Source organism: Chelon labrosus (assembly GCF_963514085.1).
Source record: "Chelon labrosus genome assembly, chromosome: 6".
Taxonomy (NCBI): Eukaryota; Metazoa; Chordata; class Actinopteri; order Mugiliformes; family Mugilidae; genus Chelon; species Chelon labrosus.
The window spans coordinates 25,944,367-25,966,017 of record NC_140342.1 but is presented as its reverse complement, the minus strand read 5'-3'; the positions used below and the strand labels follow the sequence as shown (position 1 = coordinate 25,966,017).

The 21,651-nt window shown below is 41.2% G+C and overlaps 1 protein-coding gene and 1 long non-coding RNA gene across 2 annotated transcripts in view; one reads left to right on the top strand and one right to left on the bottom strand.

The window, feature by feature from the left end:
* The window catches only part of LOC311489287 (disco-interacting protein 2 homolog C), a 193,650-nt gene extending 188,091 nt beyond the window's left edge, over positions 1–5,559 (bottom strand). Inside the window, exon 1 of the mRNA XM_084546303.1 lies at positions 5,429–5,559. Within this exon, the coding sequence (XP_084402429.1) occupies positions 5,429–5,507 (79 nt within the window). The 5' untranslated portion in view covers positions 5,508–5,559. The remainder of the gene's footprint in view (positions 1–5,428) is intronic.
* Positions 5,560–9,828: 4,269 nt separating this feature from the next.
* LOC311489315 lies at positions 9,829–12,920 on the top strand. Its single transcript, XR_014699108.1, has 3 exons — positions 9,829–9,953; positions 10,153–10,308; positions 12,525–12,920. It is a non-coding gene; the product is annotated as an uncharacterized lncRNA (long non-coding RNA).
* Positions 12,921–21,651: the final 8,731 nt, after the last annotated feature.

Below are 21,651 nucleotides of genomic sequence, written 5' to 3'. Positions count from 1 at the left end.
TTTTTACACTTTTAACTCTCACGAACGAGGGGAACTGAGGCTGAAGTCCATTGGTAGAATGAGTCTCCGCCCACAAATGTTCCAAGTCTCAGATAGGGGTGGTGGGCGGGGCAAGAACAGTAAAGCAAGCCTCTCATTGGTACGCCACATTAGTACACGCCCCCAAGGACAAGATGAGTCAGCAACATCTTTTCATTACCCAGGAAATAAAATTACTACAAAACTAAAAGACAATAAATTAATAAAATCTCATGCGAACGTTAAATTCTCATCAGCCACAAAGATCTCGTCTCTTTAGGCTCCAAATAAATCAAGACAGAAAAATATTTGCAGACTTCTATCGACTATGATTCGACTACACAGAAACGGTTTCTCTGAATTTTCCAACTGGAACGAAAGGAAACCTTTATTTTATTGATGAGAGGATATTAAAATCATTTTGAGTGTTCTTTTACTACATGTCCAAACAGACAGCTGGTACGCGCACCTGACAGGAAATAACTCAGATTCAACGTGCCGAATCAGCTGAAAGGACAGGGGTCTGACTAGCGCCAGAGGAGCAGGACGCCCGGCCAAAACAAGCGCCGCAGACGTCCCGGCACTGGGCAACAGCCTTAATATTGAGGCTGTATAATAACTTCAGCTTTTCATATTAGTGGAGCCTATAATCACTGATCTTCTAGAGGGCCTGCAGAAGGCCGAGATGCGGGGTACAACCTAGACGTCACCTATTAACCCAAAAAAACACATCTTTGGACGGAGGGAAAAAAAACAAAACCTACACAGTGAGAACACTCAAACTTCACCAGTTCATATGTGTTCCAGTCGAATCTAAAGTTTGCTCTAATTGGCTCGTTTGATGGTGACGGTGGTGGGGTTTCCTGAATCTGGGTTCCACAGTGAGACGCTCTCCTTCTCTATTCATGTCTGAATGACTCACATCTAGGGATGGGTGCTGGTTTCCTGAATTGATTTGATTCCAGTCACAAGGTCTCGAGTCGATTCATTTACAGATGTTTCAGTTTCAAAACCATTTAACTTAAAACTAATCTCAATCTCAATAATATTTTCCCTCTACTTTCACATCTTCTATGAGGCTTTGCTTTCATTCAGCTCTTCACTTTCATCATACTTTTTAAATCCAGGGTGGCATAGACTGTATATAAATATGGACAATGCGTCTCCACTTCCTTGCATTGGCCAAACTGACACTATTTTCCCAGGGGATACGGGCGGTGCCATCTTGCAACTTCGGAGCCAGGGTCCGATCAGTACGGTCCACCAGTTACAAGGAAATGTTGTATTATACACTGGACTTATTTTTTTATTTATTTTTTTACACAACTCTCACGGGACCACTTTACAGAGTGGTTGGCATGGCAACTGGTAGTCGCCATCATGTCACATCCTGTTTCTGCAGCGTCAACTAAAACAAAACTCGTCCAAACCGTTGACACTTGAACATTCAACAACATTACATTAACTACCTAAAATGACTGAAACCATCTTTGAAAAACTTTATTTGACGTGTATTTTAGGGTTTCAGTTCAGCCCAAGTCCCGCCCACTAACATGGAGGGGGCGGAGCTTATGACCTATACTGCAGCCAGTAAACTCATCTGGACAAGAACCTGAACTCGACCAGAGAATCTATGATCAAATGAATAAGCTGCAGAGCTGCTCCTGAGACAGAAACAACCCTCTAGTAGCACCGTCAGTCTCTGAGCTCAGATCAGCTGCAAACCGAGTGAACCGAGGCGACCTCACGTGGAGTGAGGTGCATTGTGGGAAACGGCCCTGGCCATTCTCAGAGCGGCCCAGAGCGAGGACGATGAATTCCAACCAAGGCGAGGAAGACTTTCAGCTCCGAACAGCATGACCTTCCAGAAAATAACAGATTGACGGCTGAAGTCTCATCAGCACCAAAGAAAGAAAGAAAACCTGCAGCCGTGTTAAAAATCTACCCAAGCCTCGACTTCATGATGGAACAGTAGAAATATAAAAGCAACGTCGTCTCCGGCTGAAGAAGCTGCACAGGTTCAACAATTAAACCGTCGATTGCAATTATTTGTGCATTAATTAATGTTCTACACCTACCTACAAATATCCAAGAGTTTTCTAAAACTACACTCCGGGGCTTTCATTACGTTCCAGCACGTTTTACGTTTCTCAGACTTGAAAACTGGAGATGAAACGTCTGTGCAACTTCCAGACAACACATGAGGTGTCGAGCTCTTACCAGACGCCCCTAACCATGCACCGGACGGGACAGAAATTTACATTTGCAACAGAAATATAGCAGTTACAACGACAACGAAGGCCGGCTGAGGTTACCCTGCTGTGTGTGTGGGTGTGTGTGGGTGTAATCTGCAGCGTGTTGAGGTGGACAGCTTGTTATCTGGGCTGAAACGCGGAGCTTAATATTCAAGCCAGCAGCCAGATTAGTTCAGGGCAACCTGTCGGCAACATGTGCTTCTATCGATCTATGAGGACCAGCTCCAGACCGAGCCTACTTCCTCATCGAGGGTCGAGCCAGGCATTTTTAAAACGACTGGATCGGGATCACGCTTGTTTTTTGGTCTGCTTTAGACTATAATCATGTCCCTGCAGTGTCAAAACGTCTTCTTCTTCTTCTTTTAATGGTGGTCGACTGACGTCAAAGCTGCCAAAAATCCCAGAAGAAGAAGAAGAGGAACTAAAATCCTGTGGCTAACCATGTCTGCTGTGTGAAATGAAGTGAGTCAGACAGCAGTTAGTAACTAGTTGAATGAGGATGTCTGGTGAGGTGGTAGTACGAGATCATCAGTCAGTGCATCCAACTTGATTCAAACAACAACAAGAAAAACACTGAACGTTTAAAAGAAGAGAAAATGTTCCTGGAGACAGCGTCAAGGAGAAACATCTTCCAGAGAGGGTTAGGGAGTTTATGGCAGCGTTGGATGACCAGAACATTTCTGGAGTAGAGAACACAAGGTACCAGCTACCCTCTCCACACTACATTAACTTTGACTGAAAGATTTATTGGACTGAATCCAGTCCACTCTAGGAGAAGACAAGGAAGACAAGGACAGACTTTAGGAATACACAGGAGACCAACTCTAGGAGAAGACAAGGAAGACAAGGACAGACTTTAGGAAGCTACAGGAGACCAACTCTAGGAGAAGACAAGGAAGACAAGGACAGACTTTAGGAAGCTACAGGAGACCAACTCTAGGAGAAGACAAGGAAGACAAGGACAGACTTTAGGAAGCTACAGGAGACCAACTCTGGGAGAAGACAAGGAAGACAAGGACAGACTTTAGGAAGACACAGGAGACCAACTCTAGGAGAAGACAAGGAAGACAAGGACAGACTTTAGGAAGCTACAGGAGACCAACTCTAGGACATTTGGGATCGGATCAGGACTAATTGACCAGTCCGACAACTCAACACTTTTTTCAATTCACCCTCCTCAGACTGGGACGAGCGCCTCATATGGAGACAACGACAAATTAATTTTTAGTCGTGGACCAACGTGATTGGCTGCTGCGTTAACCACTCCTCCAACCAATCAGATGCCGCGTTACTCTTCTGTCCATCGCCGCATTAAAAGCCACGCCCCCACTACGATCTGATTGGCCTGTTAGCAGATCATTGCGGGAGCAGAATCAGTTCCCAACAGAGAGACTCCAGAACAACTTCCTCCCACTAATCCAACGGGTTTATAAATTTGCACCTGTGCTCTGAATGCTGTCAAAGAGCATTCTGGGAAATGTAGGAACTCACTAGCAGTCCTCTCATTCCTCTATTAAGGCCTTAAAGGGGGCTCCTGGACTCTTTATCTAAGTCGTGAAGGTCTGCCGTCACCGACGAGCCGATAGTGTCGCTTTACGCCTCCGTTTCCCATCCCTCCCTCCCTCCCTCCCTCCCTCCCTCACCCTTTCCAGTGGCGAGGGGGTGTTGTGGAGGAGGGATGGGATGATGCGTGGAAATTGAAAAATTGGGTCAAAGTCTGCGGGACGCGTGGAGCTTTGCATTCACGGCATCAGCTAAGCATGTAAATAATGCAGCGGGGCATCTGACCCCGTTACCCCCCCCACCTCCCTCCTACCCTCCACTGTTCACACTGCAGGGGCTCGATTAAAACATTTTAAAGGAATGTGTGTCACCTTTTCTCCCCCCAACACTCCCCCCCCCCCCCCTCCTCCTCCTCCTCCACCACTGCTGCTGCATTTCCTGCATATGCAGCAGCAGCAGAAGCAGCAGCAGTTTGCAGCGCAGTTTAAATCTCTTCCTTTCTTTCTCCATACATGGCCGAGTCCTGCAGAGCCTCCACGAGAAGCAGGGAAAACACTCCTCGCTGAAACATGACACTGTGATACTCTCCAGGCTGAGAGTGAGTCTGCAGCAATGTGACATATCAATCTGAAAAAGAAGAGGAGGAGGAGGAGGAGGAGGAGGAGGAGGAGGGAGGCTAATGAGGAAATCAATACAGAGGCTGCATTTCAGCATCTTGCAAAAAAAAAAAAAAGAAAAACTAGAAAGATGATGAGGGGAAAAAAAGAAAAGGAAAGGAGCTGGGATATAAAGGAAATCATTGAGCTGCACGGCGGCAGCAGCAGCAGCAGCAGCAGCAGCAGCGTGTCATGTGAAAAGTGTGGAACAGCTGTGCACGCCGCCTGCACACACACGGTCCCAGCAGCAGCAGCGAGCACGCTCACGGGACGGGACGGGACGGGAAGGGGGGGGTTTCCAACAAACTCCCAACCAACCAACTAACCAACCAGAACCAAACACAAAGCCCTGGAGTGTTCCTGTCATATTCACCTCTGGGACGAGCTGGAAGAGAGAGACAGGGAGTCCAGCTCAGAGCGTCCCAGGGAGTATGTCAGAGTTTGGGACAAATCACAGTTCAGGACATCAACTTTGCCTCTGATGAATGTTTTTAGCCAAGACGCTCATCTGGATCATCTGTTATAAGAAAAGTTTTTTTTAATTCTAGTGCATAGTTTTGCTTTAAAATCACTTTTTATTCTGCAGGACATTATCTGAGGTAACAGCTGATATGTGATGTTTTATCTAATTATCTAAAGAGGCAGATTTAATGTCTTGATCTGTGCAATAAATAAATAAATAAATAAATAAATAAATATAAGAGAACATGTCTGGATCAGTGGAGCCTGTCCCTGTGTCTCTGTCCCTGTGTCTCCACATCCTCTGCATCCAAATCACAACCACATCCACCAACTGGCAGCGCGTGCACGTGCATGTATATGTGTGCGCGCGCGTGCACGTGTTAATAAATGTGGACTTGAACTTGTGGCATCAGCAGCACCACCAACACCAACACAAGCACCACCAACACCAGCAGCAGCAGCAGCAGCAGCAGCAGCAGCAGCAGCGGAGCCGGGCAGAGCCGCCGAGCTCAGCGCCGGAGCACAAGTACTCACCCTCGGATAACTCCAGCTCCAGCTCGGCCAGTTTGGCCCGAACCTCCGCAGGAAGCGGCACCGGGTCCCGGTCCGCCATTCCGCCGTTAGAACCCGACTTTAAGTCTCTGTTTCCCGGCTCTTTCCGTCTGTTTTTTATTTATTTTTCTTCCCCTTCCTCCGGGCTTCTCCCTCCTCGAAACCCCAAGAAAAAAAAATATCCAAAGTGAGTCGGACCGAGTGTCGCTCTGTGTGCGGCAGCGGCGCTGTGAGCTCCGCTAAAACCAGCGTCAAGTCAGAGAACAGCAAACATGGCGGCGCCGCTTCCGGTGGCTTTATTTTCAAAATAAAAGCTTCGACGCGCTGTGTAGCAATGAATAGTTAAATACAAACGAATGTGAGGATGTCAAACAAAATCAAGAGAAATATAATTATAATAATATTAATCAAGTCTAATTAATGATTTTAATCAACTGTGTCTATTATTTATTATTGTATATCTTAGTTTTTTTATATACTCTACTCAATACTTTTATTTTTACTCATGTAATTCATCACAAGTATCATAAAAGATCATAAAATATCTATCCTTTTTAAATAAGTAACAAACTATTAAATTCAAATTTGATCATTTTTAATGTCTATATTTCTGACCCAGTTAATAATAAAACGTTTGTTTTTGGCTCTTTATAAATAAATAAACGTCAAACTTGTGAAGAAACGGAAGAAAAATACACAACAAACTACAAAAAAAATATGTTTACACCATTTTTTTATTTAAATACAATTAAAAATTCAGTATATGATGCTTTTATTTTGTAAATGAAAATCCGTTTAACTTCCTGCCTCTTACTAAATGTCGCTGACTTCACTCACATCTCAGGTAAAAATTCACTGTGGGTGAAAAACATCAAAGACGCGTTGATCGATCACAGTCGTATAATCGACTAATATATTTTAATTTTAATTTAAATAAAATAAAATAATGAAATGACAAGTGACAGCTGCAGATTTTTCAAACTGATCCGACAGAGGGCGCCAGTCAACATCTATTTATCTATAATAAAAAAATAATTTAAGACCTTTTAAAAATTTGTAAAAATCGAATAAATACAATAAAATGAAATGAACTTTAATAAAATAAAAATATATAAAATAATAAAAACAAAACACGATAACATTAAAAATATACGAAAGAAAGTATAATAAAATGTAATGATCAATAAAATAAAATAACAAAATACAAATTTAACAATGAAAAAAAAAACATCTGATAATTTGTTTTTAATCTTTTTTTGTAATAAGTCATTGGGATCCATTTCTTTCCCAAACACTACAAACTTTTCTTGCAGTTGAATCTTTTCAGACACATGATGGTTCAGTGGTTTCCTTTCCTGTTTGTTTATTTCCAGCCTCTGAACTTGATTAAAAGAAATCTTAAATTCTCAATTCTGGATCATTTACAAACCATTCAGGAGTGAGTTCTATGTCAACTGGTATATATGTTTAATTTATTCACTTTTGTGACAGGAAAAGGGCAGAAGATTTCCATCCGTCATCGCAAAGACCTGACAACCTGCTAAAAACTCATTATCATCATCATCATCATCATCATCAGTGAGGACAGCGCTGGTGAAACATCTGTGCACATGCTGCCATCTTGTGGCTCTTCACGCCACAGTGTTTGGTTTCTTTTTAAACTCACAATGAAATCAGCACAATGAGAGACATTTATAAGCAGGCAATAAAAATCCAGTCATGAATCCGTGGGACGTCTTGGCGTCAGATCAGAGGGCTGGTGTCAGAGGCAGGAGGAGGAGCTTCACTATAGTCAGGCAGGTGGTCATAATGTTATGGCTGACACAGACGCCACAGAGTTTGTAGGAGACGGGCAGACTGAAGCTGTTTATTCGTTACATCTGCATCTCATTAGAAACATCTGGAACCAGGAAAGAAGAAGAAGAAGAGAGGACAGAGGAGGACATGAAGACAAAAAGATAAAAGACAAGAGGCATGAAGAGACGGAGAGAGAAAGACAGAAAGAAAAGACAGGAAGGAAGAAGACGGAGAGGAAAGCAAGAAGAGGGAAAGAAATAAAGAGGGGGAAACGGAAAGAAAAGAGTGAAGACGCAATGAAAAGAGAAAGGGTGAGAGGAAAAAGAGGAAAAGAAGGAAAAGACATGAGAGATAAAGAACTGGAGAGACGGAGGGAAACAGATGGAAGAAAGAAAGATTAAGACAAGGATTAAGAGTGACAGAAAAAGAGAGGAAGAGACAGAAACAGATGAAAGGAAGAAAGAATCAGAAATAAAGAAGGAAAGAGAGATGGGAGGACAAAGACAAGAGAACAGACTAAAAGAAAAGAGAAAGAACGATAAAGAAGAAAGGACAAAAACAGAAAGTATGGTACACTGAAAAAAGTGAAACTACTGTGTCACTCATTTAAAGTGTATTTTTAAATTGGTCTAATGGAAAATGATGGATTCATGTTTAAACCTGATGTTTTCAGTTTGCTTCAAAGCAAATGACACTCCCCTTGGACAAAATTAAAAGAAACACTTCTACTTAAATGGTATTTTTAGTTCAAACCAGAGGGTTCCTGTCACATGACAATGTGACGTCACGTCAGACCGCTCTTTTCCAAGTTGAAGTCCGCCATTATTTCATCGCATCAAGTGGGGCGTGCAAGCAAGTGTGGACCGTTTGTCCTGCGAAGAAACTCTACAGAACAAGGTAAGAATTCAAAATTGTGCTGTTTTCGTTCAGCATGGGCTTTTCATGAACATTTATGGTCAGTGGCAGAGTGTACAACTGACATTATCTTAAAGACTAGCGTTGTATTTTGTGCGCTATGCTATCGCTAGCGACATCGCTAGCGATAGCATAGCGATGTCGCTAGCGATATCGCTAGTTAAACCAGGTCGTTTGCACAAACGTTAACAACAACTACGCTCTGTTGCTTGTGTTTAACAAGTGCAAAGTTAATGTTGCTAATGTTATTGTGCAGTCGCGTCATGAAAAAATGGAGTGAATAGGTATGTGAACGAAGGTATTTGCAGGAAGGGGGCCGGAGAAAGGGCGGGGGAGACAGAAAAAGTATATGTGAGGAAGTTTATTTTGACTTTCCTGTTATTATTCAGTGATAGCATTAACGCCACCTGTCCTTTTTTGTTCCTCTCAGTCAACGCTCACATTTTTACTGTTCTGTTGTAAACGCACCGAATTTCATAGCCGTTAGATGATAAGCTGTTTGCCTGTCACTCCGAGCATCCAGGGATATGATAGGCTGTTTGAATGAACTAGGCATGTGATAGACTGTTTGAATGAACTAGGCATGTGATAGACTGTTTGAATGAACTAGGCATGTGATAGGCTGTTTGAATGAACTAGGCATGTGATAGGCTGTTTGAATGAACTAGGCATGTGATAGACTGTTTGAATGAACTAGGCATGTGATAGGCTGTTTATGAGCGGGCATATTTGAAGCCATATTTTTCCAAGCGTGCAGAGTAAATGTAAATAATTTACAGACAATTAATGTTCTATTCATTCAGTGCGACCCAGTATCAAAGGATCCACGGAAGAGGAAGAGTTTATATTCCATTCTCTCATCTGTCAGTATCATGGACAATGCTAACTGTCCCAACAAAAAACTTAATGTGAAATCTTTCATTTCTGTTTACAGGTTTGCTCCCGCAAAGGTTGCAGCTGGTAAGTCCCTAAATGAACAACTGTGGAAATTATTTTCATGGATGTTTAAGTGACATTAGTATCATTGACATGTTATATTTCAAACAGAAATAACTTCAATTTTATCAGGTAATAACAATAAATAAGGGGAAATAATTTCTTGCAGTTTTAAATAATGTTAAAAATGGAAGTAAAATATTTAATTTAAAAGAGTGATTGCAGTTATTGTGCCTAGAAATAAATCATAGTTTTTTTGTGTCTTATATACTATGGCCACTTACTCCAGCTTTTGAATTATTGCAGTGTCTGCAGATTTTCAGGATGAGGTAATATAATGAAATGAATAACTACTAGCTTTTAGGGGTTTTGCTCTCCTGAAGAGGTAACGTGATAACAAATAACTGTTTTAGTAGTGTAAATGCAAATGAACCACCTACCATGTGGCATTTTGTCAATTGCATTAAGTGGTAAATGGGTAAGGTGGGTCTTCTTTTTCCTTTTCTAGACTTCCAATGAATGTGGAAATGCAAAGACTGTGGTGCCTGTGTCTCACGAAGATCTGAGCTTCTCAAACATTACAAGCTTGAGCACAGACATTATGGACGCAAAAAAAGTCAAAAGACCTAGGAGAGGAGAAGCCAACCATATACCTGACATTCCAACTGGAGAGACCTCAGATAATTTGGATGATGAGAGACTGTCACTTTTGACTGAAGTGAAGAAGCGAAACAATCGCACAGTGATAAAGAACAAAATGGACAAGACCTTCTCACTGCGAAGACAGGAAATTGTGGCAAAGGAATCAGGAGTGGAAGAGGTGAAAGAGAGGTGGCCTGCATTGTTCACAGCGGATGAGGTAATTAATTTGTTTACTCAATAACAAAAGGTCAGTGGTAGCCTGTAAATTAAATATTAATTAAATATTAATATCCCCTATTATATCAAACTTGTGAAAAAATATTAGCCAAGGCAGTCAAAAATGCCACAAAAAGATGTTACTCCAGAGTTTTAATGTAATGTAATAACTTGCATATGTGATATTTTGTTTTATAAAGATCAATGCTGAATTTCTGAGGATTACTACTGTTCCACTTCAACCGCGATTCCTTGCTTCCTTGGACAAGCACCACAGCAAGCTGATTGAGATCATCAGGAACAAGGGAGGAACTGTCAGAGAGAAGACCCGGGATGTGCTGAAAGTTCTTGATCAGGTGTGTACTTAAAGGGGAACTACTGTTTCTTACAACCTGGACCTTATTTCTGGCATAAAATACGATCGTTTACTCACCCATATAACTTTTGTGTAATATGTAGTCATTCGGGAGATACACTATATTACCAAAAGTATTCGCTCACCCATTCAAATGATCAGAATCAGGTGTTCTAATCACTTGGCCTGGCCCCAGGTGTATAAATTCAAGCACTCAGGCATGCAGACTGTGAAACAAGACATTTGTGAAAGAATGGGCCGCTCTCAGGAGCTCAGTGAATTCCAGCGTGGAACTGTCATAGGATGCCACTTGTGCAACAAATCCAGTCGTGAAATTTCCTCGCTCCTAAATATTCCACAGTCAACTGTCAGCTCTATTATAACAAAATGGAAGCGTTTGGGAAAAACAGCAACTCAGCCACGAAGTGGTAGGCCACGTAAAGTGACGGAGAGGGGTCAGCGGATGCTGAAGCGCATAGTGCAAAGAGGTCGCCGACTTTCTGCACAGTCAATTGCTACAGAGCTACAAACTTCATGTGACCTTCAGATTAGCCCAAGTACAGTACGCAGAGAGCTTCATGGAATGGGTTTCCATGGCCGAGCAGCTGCAGCCAAGCCACACATCACCAAGTGCAATGCAAGGCGTCGGATGCAATGGTGTAAAGCACGCCGCCACTGGCCTCTAGAGCAGTGGAGACGCGTTCTCTGGAGTGATGAATCACGCTTTTCCATCTGGCAATCTGATGGACGAGTCTGGGTTTGGAGGTTGCCAGGAGAACGGTACATTTCAGATTGCATTGTGCCAACTGTGAAATTTGGTGGAGGAGGAATTATGGTATGGGGTTGTTTTTCAGGAGCTGGGCTTGGCCCCTTAGTTCCAGTGAAAGGAACATTGAATGCTTCAGGATACCAAAACATTTTGGACAATTCCATGCTCCCAACCTTGTGGGAACAGTTTGGAGCGGGCCCCTTCCTCTTCCAACATGACTGTGCACCAGTGCACAAAGCAAGGTCCATAAAGACGTGGATGACAGAGTCTGGTGTGGATGAACTTGACTGGCCTGCACAGAGTCCTGACCTGAACCCGATAGAACACCTTTGGGATGAATTAGAGCGGAGACTGAGAGCCAGGCCTTCTCGACCAACATCAGTGTGTGACCTCACCAATGCGCTTTTGGAAGAATGGTCAAAAATTCCTATAAACACTCTCCTCAACCTTGTGGACAGTCTTCCCAGAAGAGTTGAAGCTGTAATAGCTGCAAAAGGTGGACCGACATCATATTGAATTCTATGAGTTAGGAATGGGATGGCACTTCAGTTCATAGAATGAGTAAAGGCAGGTGAGCGAATACTTTTGGTAATATAGTGTATTTAGATCTGTGTATATCCATATAGTGGGAGTGAATGGGGCACCGTAACGCAGCCTCTAAATAACGCATTATCTCCCGCGAAACTCGTTCATTTCACCAATATTTTGTTATCATACGCTAGTGCTATTCCCCGTTGAATTCGGAGTTACCTGCCATCATCATCTAGGGTCTGTAGGTCAATCTACAGACCCTGGATGATGTCATCTTTGAGTGCCGTGCGCACCCACGACGGTGGCTTATTTACCTGTAATTCACTACTGCTGTGGTTCGTCCACAACCTCAGAATCGGAAAAATATTCAGTCATGTTGCAAAAAACTATTACAGATAAACAAGCCGACCGTCGCGGGTGCGCGCAGTGCTCAGAGATAACATCTTCCGGGGTCCGTAGGTCAATCCACAGACCCCAGATGATGATAGCGGGTAACTTCGGACTCAACGGGGAATAGCACTAGCGTACGATAACAAAATATTGGTGAAATGAACGAGTTTCGCGGCAGATAATGCGTTGCGGTGCTCTGGTCACTCCCACTATATGGATATATACGCAAATCTAACATGTAACATGAACATGTAACACCTGAGTTATTGAAACAAAACGTAAGTACAACAGAAATGGTACTTACATTTCTTTATGACACTCTGAGTATCACAAGAGCACCCTTCCAAAGGAAAATAACTAAAATCACAGGCAGAAACTATGAGTAACTGTCCACTACAAGTTTACTACAGCTGAGAGAAAAAGTGTTCTGGTCTTCTCCTGTATGATTACATCACTTCCTGCTATGAGACGGACTTGTGTGCATACATACAGATTAGCCCTACAATAAATGTCTTGTCTTTTGTCAGGTTGGTGAGAAGGATGACGCCGAAAGAGAGCTTCAGCAGTGCACAATGGCAGTGTTTGTCATCAGAGAGGAGAAAGATCCATTGAAGCAACCATATGACATAGGCATCATTATTGAAGGTGTGGAGGTGCTTAATGAGCTGCCATCAATTGCACATGGATGTGCCCTCTTATTTGGCCTCATCTATGCTCTAAACTTGAGCTGCCCAGGTGAGCTCAAACACACTTTCGATGCACTGCAGAAAATATTCATGGAGATAGAGCCAAAGAAAATTTAAATTCCATTCTTCGTTAATGGAATTCTTTCTGTTGTATTGTAACACAAAAGATGTGAACAATGTTAAATTCAGGAAAAACACTAGTAATGGTTCCATTTTTTTCCTTGAACTGACTTTGTACAATTGCATCCATAGCAACTGTGTTTATCCTTGGTGTATCTTTTTGGCTTCCTTGCATTTATAATGATTAAAAGTAATGATATTAATACATTTTGATCATTTTGTCAAAGGATAGCAAAGATTTAACACTGTTAGAAACTCAAGTTTTAAAGAAGGGTACAACCAATTATACATGTGAAGATGTGCATGTAAATTGATGTGTTTACAGTTACAGCAAGTTTTAAATAACGACATGTTGAAAAGACCAGTTTATTTTATTTTACATGCAAGTTTCTGTTTTAAGTGAGGTGTAAAGCACATACTTTACTGGCTGCTGATTGCAAGTTTTATTTTTTGATGTTTTGTTTTTATTTTAAAAGTGATGCCTATTTCAGAGCCAAAATAAATGGTCTTTTGAAGAGAATGTTCTTGTTTAAGTTTTATCTTTAGTCAGTCAGTTCAGTGAGTTTTAGTCTTGCATTATAGGGAATGACATTTTGTTTATGGTGATATCTCAGTTTTAAAAAAGGCAAAAAATATCATTATTTAAGTAATACTTTGGCGTTTGACTAAAGAGAATATATTGATTATGGTATAATTAAAAAAAAATACTTTGTACTGAAGTAGAAAATTAACTTGAGAAAAGTTAAAAAAATTGCATGTAACAGAATTACAGCAATTTAATTAGTTTATTCCAAAGTAAAATTTATAGTTGGATGTAATGGTAAATATTAGGTTTTCCCAAATGAAAAAAATAAGTTGAAAAAGAAAAAAAAATAGTTTATGATCATGATATAACTAAAAAAATTACTTTGTACTGAATCGGAAATGTAACTTGAGAAAAGTTAAAAAAATTGCATGTAACAGAATTACAGCAATTTAATTAGTTTATTCCAAAGTAAAATTTATAGTTAGAAGTAATAATTAATATTAAGTTTTCCCAAATGAAAAAAATAAGTTTATGGTCTTTGTAATGAATAATGTTTTTACTTTGTATGAAAGCAAATTTTTTGTTTTGTCTTAAAATACAAAATTTATTTACATTAAATCAAAATTTATGTTTCAACCAAATCATAAATTTAATTTGTGAAAAACTAATAAATTTAGGTGTAACAAATTACACTAATTTTTTTAAGTTGATCCAAAGTATCACTTTTTTCAGTGTAGATTCAAAAGAGGGAAAGAGAGATGGAGGACAAAGGAAAGAAGACAAAATGACAGAGGAAGAGAGAAAAGGACAGAAAGACAGAGAGAAAGAAGAGTCAGAAATAACCGAGGGAAAGAGATGGAGAAAGAAAAGACAGAAGGACGGGTTGAAAGAAAAGAGAAGAGACAGAAAGAAAAATAAGGAATACAAAAGAGATAAAGAAAACCAAAGAGACAAATAAAGAGAAGAAGGGATGAAAGACAGAGATGGTGAAGACAGCAATGAAGAGGCAAAAGAGGGGAAGAAGGAAAATATGGAGAGATGGATAGAAATGGACGGAAAGAGAAAGACAGAAACGGAAAGAAAAAAGAAAGCGAGATACCACAGAAGAAAGGGACAAAAGAGATGGAAAATGGAGAAAGACAAAGAAAGAATAGAGATAAAAGAAAAAGAATCAGAAATAAAGAGGGAAAGAGAGATGGGAGGAAAAAAGGGACGGATTGGAAGAAAAGAGAAAGAATGATAAAGAAGAGAGAAAAGAAAAAGAGACAGACAGAAGGAATGATAGAGTCAAAAGAAGAGAGATGGAAATAAGACAGAAAGACAAAATGACAGAGAGGAAGAGAGAAAGGGACAGATACCACAGAAGAAGAGTGACAGAATCAGAAATAAAGGAGAGGGATGAGAAAGAGAAAGACAGGACGGACTGAAAGAAAAGAGATAGAGAAAGAAGAAAGAAGAAAGAATATAGACAGAAAGAATGAATGATAGAGTCAAAAACAAAGAGGGAAAGAGATGAAGAAAGAAAAGACAGGACGGATTGAAAGAGGTGGAGAGAAAGAGGGACAGTCAGTGAACGAATAAAGAAAAGAAGAAGAAGAAGAAGTCAGGACTTTTAGTTTGAATAAATAATGACGACAGCAGCTCGTCAGCAGTGCCTAAATCTTTATTTTTCAGTAAGCTACATTTTTTTTCTCCAAATTAGACAGTTTTACATCATGACACAAGAGTAACTTAAATTATCTATAGCCGACATGTACGCTTGATTCCAGTCTTGATGGAAGAAACAGAACAAAACAAAAAAAATTACAAAACAAAATAGAAGAAGAAGAAGAAGCCCTCTTGATCAAAACCTCCAATTCCACATCTGTTAAAGGAGTCGTTAGGCAAAAGTCACGAGTCCGAACCCCAACGACGCGCGACGGGGGAGGGGAGGGGGGCTGTGACGGGACAAGGAGGGGGGAGGGGGGGGTCGTCGATTGTCCACAGCCGCTAGCGTAGCACGGTCAGCAGAGAGTGTTAATGAGTTAAACCACAGTGAGTTGATAGAGAGTCTCGTTCCAGTCAAGTTTGTGTGCATCACATCTTTAAAGAAACAAATAATAAAAAAAGAAGAAGTAACCACAAGGGGGCAGACTTTTACGACAAAGAAAAATAAAATGGCACTGTGAAGAAACGAGCAAACAGGAAGGAGGCCCGAGGCGACCTGACAGGCTGATATGAGGTGTGACGCTCCGTGCAGAAGTCCATGAGGAAAATACAAAAAATAAAAACAAACAAAAAAACACAACTTTTGCGTTAAGAGGCGTGCAGAGCTTGCGGTAGTCGCTCCCCTCCCCCTCCTCCTCCTCCTCTTTTCGAGAGCGGTACCATCCAAGTCCGAGGTACGCCGCTCGTCTTCTTGGAAGGGGGGAAGAAGAAGAAGAAATAGAAGAAGAAGAAGAAGCGTTTGCATCGAACATCTGGGTGGTTTTATTTTAGTTAAGTCCACACATGCACACGTTCGTTCACAGTTCAGGGAGACGACCAGGTTTTCCCGCCAAAAAAAGTCCTAGCTACCTACCTACCGCAAGATGCGACTTCTCTCCACGAGTCAGTTCACGGGACTTCTAGTTACGACTTAAAATAGAAAACAAAAAACAAAAAAAACAATGGCAAGCGCTCTGCTTTGTTATGTACAGGTTAAACTGCCTAGTCGAGACGAAACATAAACAAACAACAGGTTGAGTTAATGGCACAGTTATTGGTTAAAACGCAGTCCCAACATGTGACGCCAAGATCTGGACCGTATGTGCCAGAGGTTCCAGTATGAGTCCGACCCCCGCCCCCCCGGCCCCCCAACCCTAAAACAAACAAAAAACAAACAAAAACAAAAAACAAAACATTTGTACATTTATTTCTCAGGAAGCTGATCGACATTTAACAAGAAAACCTCAAACAGATTAATAAAAACAAAAAACACTGAGACAGTTTTTTTTTTTTTGGCTGATTGGTTGGTGGGAGGGGGTGGAGAAGCCGTCTCAGCTGCCACAATCGCTTCAGTTTTAGATCCTCAAACAGATAATCAGGCCAATCAGGAGTCGTTAAAAAACAAAAAAACAACAAAAAAACATTTACAATCAAAGAGGCCTGAGACTCTCGGGAGCAGGCAGCCGGCGATAATCTCCCACCTCCAAGTGTCGGAAGGTGTGAACGGTTCAAATGTGCTTCATCGATCGCGGGCGTCGGGTCGCCGAAGACAAAGAGGTGCAAAGCTGGGGCGTGTCCATCGAGCGTCGCTCTTAAGTTTTTGTTTTTTTTGTTTGCAGCTTGCAGCAAGAGGCCGAAGAAGAAGTTTTCTGTCCATACTCTCAAAGAAATAATGAACTTCTACTAAACGACAAACGTCCTCCCAAAACCAGATAAGTGGAGGAAACACTTTGTGAACTCAAAATCAACTCGGGTTCTTTTCCCAAATACACAAGAGGCAACGCTCACAGGTCCCCGATTGGGCGATTATTTAAAACCTTCAGCGGGCAGGGGTCCTCTGATTGGTCAGAACGTCAAACAAAAGGGTCAGTCGCTGAGCTGAACAAGGCTAACCGCTCCCACCTGCTACTGGTCTCTGTGCTAAGCTAACTGCTAGCTGTCTGGCCACCGCAATACCGGTTATTAGAGGTCACCTACGTATGGCTACTGTTTGTCTAACGTAGCAACAGTAACATAGGAAGTCTGAGCTTGACACAGTCGTAGGAGTCGTCGCTACCTGTCTCTATGCTAAGCTAACTTCCTCCTGCAACGTATGTGTACCAATCCCATCTAATCCTCTGAGCTTCACTGAGTATCCAAACAAGTCTACAGGCATGCAAACTCCTCACCTTTCGGCGAAATTCGCCGTTTTCAATCCAAATTGGGTGACTTATGTGATTCGTGCAAATCCGAGGAGAAAATATTTTGGGGGGGGGGGGGGGGGGGGGGTAGCCTACTCGTTGACTTTTATTTTAATATATTTTAATAATATAATAATATAATGTTCTATATACCGTAAATCCTCTAATATTGGCCTGTATTCCATTAGCGGCCGGGTCTCCAACATTGGCCGGTCTCGCTGTCAGCGAAGGTAAATAAAGGCCGGTCTCTAATAGCGGCCGGGGCTATTATTAGAACCATCTCGGCGGGTCAGGGTTTCGGCGGCACGGTGTGGGAGGATCCCCTCAGCGGGACCTCTCCCCGGCGTCGGCCGGCCCCCGCCGGGCGCATTTCCTCCGTGGCGGTGCGCGGCCTGTAAGTGCTCGGGGCGAAGGTGAGTCCGGCAGCGGACTCACTGTCCTCAGTGCGCTCCGACCGCGTCGCGCCGCTCATTTGTTGTTAACTAGTGCAGTGCCCGTCGGAAGTATGTATTGGGAGCTGAAGAAGATTTTTCAGTTGTGACCATTGTCGTGACCCATGTCTCCTCCCCACAAAGACATTAATTGTAGTGTTTTTACTGGTGGTTTTAATTGTATAGCGAGACACCTGCCCAGTTTCAAATCAATCGGGCCAACGGTTCGCGAGATATGCGTGCCACAGACAGACAGACAGACACACACACACAAACACAAACTCACCAAATAAGTTAAAAGAAATTCTTGATTTATAGATAGATGATAAAATCACTCATGTTTTGTCTGTCTTGCTGTTGCGATGAATAAACTGTAAAATAACGTTGAGTCTCCGTTGCCATGGTTACCATCTAGCGTTTGAGCCAGCGCAATAATAATTCATCAGTTAGAGCGGAGAAAACCTATTTTACCGATATATTTTACATAGCAGTGCACATCTTCGTGCCCGTAGCGAGACACCTGCCCAGTTTCAAATCAATCGGGCCAACGGTTCGCGAGATATGCGTGCCACAGACAGACACACAGACGCTTCTTGATTTATAGATAGATAGATAGATGTTCTGTATGCATACCATGTTATGGTAACTGTAGCTACGTTTTCAATAAATGAACCTAGTATTTTATAGGTTCAAATATACACAAAATCTTGTTTTTATTAATTCTACTCGTAGTTCGTTTTGCTCAAATAGAAATTAAGGCCTGCCTCTAATTCTGGCCTCCTTCCAATAAAGGCCTGGACCGCTATGCGCTTGAGTAAAATAAAGGCCCGGGCCTGTATTAGAGGAAATACGGTATATATAACCGCTGACTTTATTTACAGACGCGAACACATATTGAAATGTGTTGTCAGAGCCCCATGCGTAGCCCCTATGTGTTTATTAAACATGCACAGACTTTACCTGCCACTTGCAAGCGCTATGCACGTCACCGATCAATACCGCAGTAGCTATGTTACAGCAATTCATTAATTCAGTCTTCGACAAGGGAGAAGCAAAAGAAGACGTTCAGACGCCGGAAATCTCTCTGTTTTTCACGGCCCCAGAGTTGAATCCTCGTTCAGTCCCATGAATGAGATTATTGACGGAAGAAGTGGAAACATGAAAATTGGCACATTCAACTCCATTCAGACAGTGAAATATGCCCTTCAGGCCCGAGGAAAAACAGCCATTGAGCTGTTCAGGCTCAATGGCTCAAAAGTTATTTTTTTGGTAAAAATTAGTGAATTTGTAGTCTGTTGTCTTTGTAAATCTCTGTTTAGCAAGCGGGGGGGGGTTCGTGGCCATTTCCCTCTTTGCGCACTCTTCTCACCTTTTTGACCCCTGACCAGTTTGCATGCCTGAGTCTATGTCCCACAGTCCGTGTTCCCACGTCTGGTCAGTTTTCTTAAATTTTAGCATCTGGAAACAATCCTCTAAAAGCTTTGGAGTCATTGGAGAAGTAGCTGCCGCATTCAAACTAAATGTTCGTGAAACACACGGACTAAAAACTAGTGGTTTGCCCAATTACTGCCAACATTAGCACAGTTGCTAACAGTAGCTGTCTTGCCAACGCGTTACCTGTAGACTGTTATTAGAGGTCAGCTACGTATGGCTACAGTTTGTCTAACCTAGCAACAGTAACACAGGAAGTCTGAGCTTGACACAGTTGTAGGAGTCGTCTCCACCTGCTTCCAGTCTTTTCTGCTAAGCTAAGCTAACTGCCTCCTGGTCTGCAGACCAATCAGAAGACAAAGACCTGTCAAGGTATCACGCCTCAGTTGGATTTAACCATTTTCTGAAAGTTTGGCATCTAGAAGGAGTTAATAGATATGTCTGCAGACAACCAAACACAAGCCTCCACTTTTATGACCAATCAGAAGCTAAGCTAAGCTAAGCTAAGCTAATCACCTCCCGCCATTTCTTTTGTTTAGAGAAAAATCTTGTCTTCAAATATGGACAGAAAACTGCTGCGGAGGAAAAAGCTCAAATGAAACACAGAAAATTTGGAAAATAAATCTTAATTAAGTCAAAGTTAGTTTGACATTTTAACCGGAGCATATTTTATTTTATTTTTGTTATAAATATTGTCTAATAATAGTCATGCTGCCCAGCCCATGTGGACACAATGCAGTTTGATTATATACTATAACTGTCAGGTTATGATCGATGCTGAACATTAGTGTTGAAGACCAACCTGACGTTATCCTGTAATGCCTTTAACTTTTTGTTGTAGTAGTTTAACAGAATACACCAACAGCATGAGCAGAGGGTAAATATATCGGAGATGTAGTGCTCTTTGACTTCGTTATAAAATAAAAACAGTAAAGAAGAGGACGCTGATGGACACTCAGCTTTGTGAGATGCTTGTCGGCGCCACGGGCTCTTTCCAAATTGTGTACAGCGAGCAGCGGAGGGAAGGGGCGGGGCAAGGAGGAGGAGGAGGAGGAGGGGAGGGCGGGGCCACGACCACACCTGAGCACACAGGTGCGACCCGTCGTCAGAAAGTACGAAAAATGGAATGAAAGACGAAAAATAAAAGTACAATCAGACAAACGGCTCCACGCTGCCGAGTGGAGCAGAGTTCAAACCCGAAACTAAACAAAAATAATAAAATAATAATAACAATAAAAAAAAAGTTAAAGAAACATTTTCCAAAAAAGCACAACAACAACAGATTTTTTTTTTCTCCATATCCTACATCCAGCTCGATAGCGACATTATAGTTAACAAGGATCAATATAGTTTTTTTGTTTTATAATCATTTTAAGGTACCTCTTATATTTTTCTGAGTATTTACAACTGTACAAGCAAAAGCACACACTTCAAAGTGCACATATTTAATACAGTATTGACTAGTTTTGCATTTACACGGTTTATATTTCTCCCTCCCAAAAAAAACAAAAAACAAGAACCTGAAACTATTTAACAAAAAACAAAACAACACAAACGATTCTTTTTCGTACATTTTACAAAAAAAGGAAGAAAAGAAAAAGCTGCTAGATTTGTACTCTCTCTCTCTCTCTCTTTCTCTCTTAATAAGACTTGTGAAGTCTGAGATATAGATATATATATATATATATACACAGTTATATATATCTATATATCTTCAACGCTTCGTTAACATTTCGGGGATTTATTTATTTTTTGGAAAAGAAATAAACTCTATGCTTGTCCTGTATAAAAGTTAAGGCAAATTCATTTTTCAAGTTTAAATAAAATTCAAGTTTCTCAAACACTGGATGGTTTTTATTTATTTATTTATTTTTGTTTTTTTTTTAAACATTTTATAGAGACCTCGACGCATCTCTAACGATTTTTCTTCTCCCAAAAAAAAAAATTAAAATTAAAAAATAAAAATAAAAATAACTGAACCGATATTTCTCATGGAATAAACAGCACTGGTTTATAAATAAGTGGATATGGTGCATTTTAGACTCGTTTTCCACTCGTTAATCATCAACCCATCCAAGTGCATCTCAGTCCTTCAACAAAACAAAAAAAACATTATTTTTTTTTTTTTTTTTTTTAAACCAAACTCAAGCTTTAGCGACCAAATCAAAAGCAGCTCTGACCAGGAGCGCAGGCTTTTTTATTTATTCATTATTTACTTTTTAAACGAAGCGTTCCCTTCTCCAGATGGGCTCCTGTTTTCTCTTAGTGGGATTACCCAGAATGCTTTGTGTTGCAGGAAGACTTCGGCAAAAGACATGCAAGGTCCCACGTCGCGTATACTCTCCCCCACCACCCCCCTCCTCACCCACTTCAAAACACATATTTTGTATAGTACAGTGGTTTCTTGCATCTGAAGAGACAAAAAAAATAAAGATTAACCCGAGCTAACGGCTAACGGGCAAGAGAGGGAAGCCGGTTGTCATAATATTTTCAGTTTTTATCATTTAGCTGGAGGTTTTATTTATTTTTTTTTTTTTGCAAAGCAGAGACATTTGGTTGGTTATCTGACAAAGTGGCTGCTACAGTAGACAGAG